General features: G+C 38.5%; 1 protein-coding gene across 2 annotated transcripts in view; it reads left to right on the forward strand.

The window, feature by feature from the left end:
* The window catches only part of anks1b (ankyrin repeat and sterile alpha motif domain containing 1B), a 228,075-nt gene that overhangs the window by 156,714 nt on the left and 64,173 nt on the right, over nucleotides 1–7,188 (forward strand). For both annotated transcript variants that reach the window (XM_022749064.1, XM_022749063.1), the window contains 2 exons: nucleotides 3,234–3,332; nucleotides 5,061–5,213. In XM_022749064.1, coding sequence (XP_022604785.1) covers nucleotides 3,234–3,332; nucleotides 5,061–5,213 — 252 coding nt within the window. The remainder of the gene's footprint in view (nucleotides 1–3,233; nucleotides 3,333–5,060; nucleotides 5,214–7,188) is intronic.

Here is a 7,188-nt window from a genome sequence, read left to right on the forward strand (position 1 = left end):
TTTTGCGGTGGCTAACAAACTGTGGTGTGATTTATTTTCAGTCTATCCATTCATCAGGATATTATAGTATTTTTTTTTTCAGTTTTTCTGACTGCAGTTGTCAGTCTGGGGTTTTCTGTGATTCATTGAGCTTGTCTTACAATTAGTGGAGTTATTAGTGTAAGTATTGAATCTACAATTTATTCATCTGTTTGTATGGTTTATCAATCAATGAATTTCTGAACTGAGAGCATGGTTTAGTGATCTCTGCACTTGGATTTCTATACCAGTGTTTTTTTCTGCTGCATGACCCCTGGTAGTTCTGTCGCTGTCTGTCTCGGTTAGTCATTGTCCTTGTGTGATGTTTTCCAGCTTTGCTTTTATTCACATTCAAACAAACATTCTTCCACACATTCGCACCTTGGAAATGTCAAAAAAAACAACCAGTCTTTTGGAGTGGCTCAGATGCTTTGCTCAAGGGCTGCTCAACAGTAAAAGCACGGTGCTATTTATTGACTTTCCCCACTCTCATTCTGTCAGAGGATTCAAGACTAAAAAAACCCTGGTTACAAACATTCACCTTTGTAATTCTAAATCCTGCACTGCTCCCATATTTCCTGAATAACCTGACATTTCCTTCCATCTTTGAGATTTCAGCTGCTAATCTTTAATTGTCTAGTTATTAAATGTGCGGTTATCTACAGTAGGATCAAAAAATATATCAAGATTTATTTCACTTTAGTATGCACAGACCTCCAAAGAAGCTGTGCTGTAACACTTTCTGCAGGGTATATATATAACACTTTAAACATACCGTAGAGAACATTTCTGTCTTTCTATTAATGGAAAGTGTAAGCAGATGCAATTGGCAGACGCAGCACACAGACTCAAACAACAGGAATTCCAGCGTAGATATGTGCATTTAAGAAGTACTTTAACAGATACAAGAAATCCAGTTCAGTATTCAGTATTTTAGGTACTGCTGTGAGTGAAATAATTAGTTATTTTACAACACTCAACTTCACAGATGACTTAGGAAACTCAACAAAACTATTATATTCAGTATGTGACAATCACAGCAGATCTGTTGTTAAAAATGTCTCAAAAGTAAAGCCAACTAGAGTTTCTCTAGTGAATGTTCTTTGGGATTGCTGGTGTGAGAACTAACCAACAGATAGGTTTATGTCCTTATCTAGAATTAAAATGTCACAGCCTCAGAGCAAAATGTCCTTTTCGAGGCCACAGCGATCCCCAGAGTCGACTTGTGGACAGAAGTGAAATAGAGGGAGGAAGAAGCAGATATCTGGTATCTACCTGCTCTCTTTCTTTGGCTCTTGGATGTTTATCACTGTTATTAGTTTAACAGGAAGGAGATGTAGAGGGACTGACAAGCGTAATTCTTCAATCCTACATCTGTGTGTTCACGCACGCGTGTGTCTGCATGCGTGTGTTTGCGCGCGCATGCGGTCCTGAGACTGCCCCCAGGCTAGTCACAAAGTCCCTATTCTCCTACAATAAATATTTTTTTTTTGCCATCATTTTGGTTCTTACCTTGCTTCACTTTTCACTTCTGTCACAATCTATACTCCTGATGGTATTTTTGGCTGAGTTGGCCTTTCTGTGTGCTGCAGCTGTCTACCTGCACACTGCATCTCTTCCCATCCCTCCCTGCGTTCCTCATTTCCTCTAATTATCTGTCTGAATGAAGACTTCCTTTCTGTCTCTCTGGAGGGCGGATGACTGATAGGTCTCTTAAGGTTTACCGTTGCATTAATTAAAGGTGAAACTTTTCTGAGTCACATTCTTTATGATATTTTTCCTGACAAACTGCTGTTTCTGTCACCTTATTGTTTGATAAAATGGATTTCATGCTAAGGTCTGTTTGGCACAGTAGTTACTGTAGCAGTATTCTAAGTTCAACAGGAACAAATATCCTGATTGTGCCACTGTAGTTGCGAGTATGGTGTTGTGCTCAAGTATGAACTTGGCATTATAAACCCCTACGAAATCAAACAGAGACTTTTACTTCCAAGTAAATATACAGTTGCCATTAGTGTGAGTTTACTGATGAGGATGTGTTGGTAATATTCCATGTAAACATCAGGAGGTAACAACCTGCACTGAAAGACACAAAAATACCCGCACATTGTTATCACATTCCCAAATCATCTTTAATTCTAGTTGACAACGTTTCAAACACCCGAGGAGGATGTTGTCATGTTGAATTAAAGAAGAATTGAGAACGAGATAGCCATGTGCTTTTTTTAAGAACAAATGTTTCACTCACAATTTTTTGAGGTTTGACTAATGCACCCCCCCCCCATGTCAGACACATTCGATTGTCAAACAGATACCTGACTTGGAGAACCTCTGGATAGGACACACGAACTGAACTGTTCAAATAAAAGTCAATAAAAGCCAGGAGTTTTATTGCTATCATACAAACAAAACAGCCCTCTACAAAAATGTTACAGTAAATTTAAAAGCGGTGCTTACTTAAAATGAGACCATAACAGTGGCATTGCATTTTTTTAATCTGTTTACTGTCAATCACATATACTTTGCATTACACCTAAACAGTTGAAGAAAATCAAATCAAAACCACAGTGAGTTGTTTTAGGAAATTAAAGGTCTGTTCCAGGCAGCAATGTGTTTGTATTCATTTCTTTACAAAATCTGTTACCACACTCTTGGAAACCTGCATGTGTTGTGTAACCATCACACATTGTTTAACAAATTACAAACATTATCATTATTGGGTAATCTAGTGCAGATCTTTCAAATCAATCTGCACTTCAACTGAATTACCACACAATAATAAACTTTGAAAAACTTAATTGACACTTGATGTTCCCTTTGATGCATTACAAAACTCAACCGAGCCTCCAGTACCCACCTGGAACAGCAGGAAAACACATCCAAACATCTAAAACTGTACAGCATGCATTCAAAAACAGTCAGCAACAATGCATTGTTGCAAACACAGTCTCTTTAGATTAATGTGTTTTTGGTGCGTTTTCCATGCACAGAACAAATAAGCTGCTGATATCACAAACAGTTTTTAAGGAAAAAAGCCAAATGCCACCCGCTACTGCTGTTTTTTTTGGTTTTATTTCTTAGTGGAGATGTAAGTGAGGCTGTTGAATTGTTATTTTGCCAGATAACTGCCACAAAAGTCATGTTATGTGGAGCCGAGCATTGTTAGCCCTGGGTGCAGACATACTAACCTTGGCTGTTGTTTTGTTGCTCTGCAGGGCAGTAATGTGGTGGAGGACCAGGACCTGCTGGAGATTGGGATCCTCAACTCGGCCCACAGACAACGTCTCCTGCAGGCCATACGGCTGCTGCCAAGGGTCAGTAGCGCGGCACATCAAACAAGAACAATTAAGACAGCTCATAAAAGACATGAAGTGCATCTGAGCTTTCTAATCTGAGTTTATTGTAGGGCCACTGTCACGCAATTTCCATAAATTCAAGGTCAATTTCATATGTAAAAATTCAACTCAATTCATTGAAATTCCATTTTGAGAAAAAGAGCTCATCTTCACTTTTAGCTCCAGCCAGTCAGTTTTGTTTTGTACAAAATTCAGCAAATCTGCTCCATCTGTATTTCTCTGTAATATAACTCTCTGTGGGTGATTGGGTTTCACCCTGCATCTTATGCTGAATACTTGAAAACCCCTACAGAGAGTAGGGGCTTTCAGGAAAAGATGCACAAAGCTAAATTACTATAGATCACATCCTCTGAAGTACATGAAATTAAATGACACAAGAGACTGCTACATTCACACCAAATAATAATATAATTCACACACAAATACACAAATATACCTGTAGACACACTTTGAACTCTCATGTTGCAGACAACTCAGCTTAATTCATCAGTAAAAATAACTTGAAAAGGTCTAGAATAATATAAAGAACAGAGTCATAGTAAACTTTGTGCAGGCTTCTGCTGCATGTTTGGAAGGTCAAATGCCTTTTTTATGTGTGTGTGTGTGTGTGTGTGTGTGTGTGTGTGTGTGTGTGTGTGTGTGTGTGTGTGTGTGTGTGTGTGTGTGTGTGTGTGTGTGTGTAAAAGAGACTGAAAGTGAGATCAAAGGTGTGTGACTGTAAGGAGTAAGAGCAGAAAAAGGAGTCTGCAAAAGAGAGGACACACAGAAAAGAGAGACTCTGAGCTCAGAGATAAGCAGGTTTCATACAGACACTCAGAAAACTTTGATCTCCAGTCAGCACTTTCCTCCTCCTATACCAACTAAACTTTTCAAAACACTGTAAAAAATTAAACCTTTAACTTTTGTGTCTGCCCTCATACACACAGGCACAGACATATGTAGGCAAACACGCTCAACTTAAGGTGAAGGATGTGGGTGCTTGTTTGAAGCATAAACTGTCTGAAGCTGTTTTGACTGTCCAAATAAAAGTGAATGAATTATGAACTGCTTCACACATGCTTTGCTTCACACATAAGGTATCTCACTCTAAGCAATAACCCCCTGCTGCTGTGTCTTGTTCTGCCCTTCTCTGAAGTTAGGCTTGTGTTTACTTGTTTGCTCTGTGAAAATTGTAACCCAGGTTGAAGTCATATTTTTTTTCATGATCCCATGTAGAAATGAGGCAGAAAGAAATTAGATGCTAACTCAGTATTCACACTAATGAAAAAGGTTCAGTGCAGCAATCAAGTACAATGTAAATAGAATTTAAACAGCTGTCATGTTATGTAAGAAATAGGTAATGAGGCTGTATTGTATTTTGCATTTGTACAGAGTGTACCTTTAGATAGCAGCTGTTCAATGCTACAGAGCTCCAGGTCAAAGTTACTGCCCCACATGTGCAGAAAAATAGCAGAACACATCCAGTGTTTCCTTCACAGTATCACAACATTTATGAGAACAAGGAGAACAAATAAATACCACGAAACCTCCTAAGAAGTGAAAATGGACAGGCTGAAATAGACAGTCCATGATATTTTTCAGAGTCTTGTAAAGAACTGCAAAAAAGTAATAAAAAGATTAAAAAATACAGAACTTGAAAGACCACTCTTTCCCCTAACCTCTCTGTCTGTCCTCTCTGTACTGAAGGTGCGGCCCATCGGCTACGATGGCAACAACCCCACGTCAGTGGCAGAGTGGCTGGAGTCGTTGGAGCTCGGTGACTACACCAAGTCTTTCCTCATTAACGGCTACACCTCCATGGAGCTTGTCAAGAAGATCTGGGAGATCGAGCTCATCAATGTGAGTTTCAAAACTTTTTTTTGTGTTACCTCATTCTTCCCACATGCACTGCTGAAAAAAAGGATAAGGCTGGTGATATATATTTTTTTCTTAAGACTTAAGTATTCCCCGTTTAGCCAGAACCTTATTCAGCTTGTCTGTGACATTTTGTACAAAAACTTAAAAAGACGCAGTTGCACTGAGTGACGTGTTCCTTCATAACAATGAACATAAGCATTGTAGTTTATTTTTGAATCGATCCCACATACACTGTCCCGCTGCCAGAAATACTTCTTACAGCACAGTATGTCTATTAATCCATGGCTGAAAACGGTCTCCAACAAATGCAGTGTTCACTCTTGTAACATTTGCTAAAAAATACAGTGCCTGCTTATTTGAGGAATTTACTGAGCCATTTTTAAAAATGAAACTATATCTTTGTGACCTGTTTTTAAAGATTTTTTACAACATTGGAAGGACAAATGAGAAGGCTGGGGAAGTAGGAAAGTTTGGAGGGACTTAACAATACATTGTTGGTTTTGATGTTTTCACAGAGTTTGTTGACATTAAGAAAAAAATAGATTAAAGCCAGCTTTATCCTTTTAACATCTTATTAAAACAAGATTTCACTTGTCTGAACCAAGTGATGCTTCTCCAATTCAGAGACATATATTTCCTCCACCTTTAGGCAGAGAGAAACAAATTTGTATCTTAAATGATGGGTTATAGCAAATCATTTCCTTTGTAATAAAGGACAGCGTTGTCACTGCAGGGGCTTTGTGGGGCTTGCTGGTTTGTGTCCTCATCTTTCACCTCTGTGAAAGAGGTAGAGAAGAACACAATTTGTATCTCCTACGCAGTAAATTACACTTCAGACCAATGCAGCAGTATATGCACAGGCTTAGTCCTTTGGCTTTTCATCTAAAACAAGGCTGAAGTTGATGTGAAAGTTCCCTCTGTGGGAAGCATGCTGAGGCCATAGTGTGCAGAATGCCCATCAGGCATTTCTTCTCATTACTGTGCAATGCGTGCTGAGAATACAAACAGGAAGGAGGTGCATTTTTGCTGTTAAATCATAACCCTACTGCATAATTTTTCTTGTTTTTTTCTGTATTTTTTTACTTCTTGTCATAACAGTTCCTCATCTTGCTGTATTTGTATTTGGTTAGAAATTTGCAAGAATAAAGAGCAAGTAGTTTGCAGGTGCTTTCCATTGATTGAAGCTCTCTTCTAAATATCAATAATAGTGGATGATGACAAGGTTTGGCATTTGAGCTCCTTTGTTGTCACAAGTAGTGCAGGTTTATGATCCAATTTTTACCAACATGAAATCTTCAGTAGAGATGGGATTTACTGCAGCCTGATCTCATCTGAGTGATGTGCTCCTTTGATGCTCGGAGTGAAACAAAATCATGCTCGATTGCAGAGGGCGCCTGTCTGGCTGATTTCAATGAGAGAGAGAGAGAGAGAGAGAGAGAGAGAGAGAGAGAAATAGAGAAATAGAGAGAAAAGGGGTGGTTTTCCTTCCCAGTGGAGGATGAAGTGATAAAGTGATGAGTGATCAGCTGGAGGAGGTGGAGAGGGAGTTATATAAGCATGTGGGATGCAAGATGTTTCACAGCGCTGGGGATACCACCCACATGCTGTGCTTGTGTATGTATGTGTGTGTGTGCGTGAATATGTGTTTCTGGGTCCATATGTGAGATAGAAAAGTGTTAATACATGCCTGTGTGTTTATGTATGTGTTTAAATGTTTGACTTTTCAAACACAAGCCATTGTGTATATCTCTTCTCCTTTTTATGCAATATAATATATTTATATATCTCTCTCTATATATATATATANATATGTGAGATAGAAAAGTGTTAATACATGCCTGTGTGTTTATGTATGTGTTTAAATGTTTGACTTTTCAAACACAAGCCATTGTGTATATCTCTTCTCCTTTTTATGCAATATAATATATTTATATATCTCTCTCTATATATATATATA

The sequence above is a fragment of the Seriola dumerili genome, unplaced genomic scaffold (assembly GCF_002260705.1).
Source record: "Seriola dumerili isolate Sdu_G_001 unplaced genomic scaffold, Sdu_1.0 BDQW01000138.1, whole genome shotgun sequence".
In the NCBI taxonomy this organism is placed as follows: domain Eukaryota; kingdom Metazoa; phylum Chordata; class Actinopteri; order Carangiformes; family Carangidae; genus Seriola; species Seriola dumerili.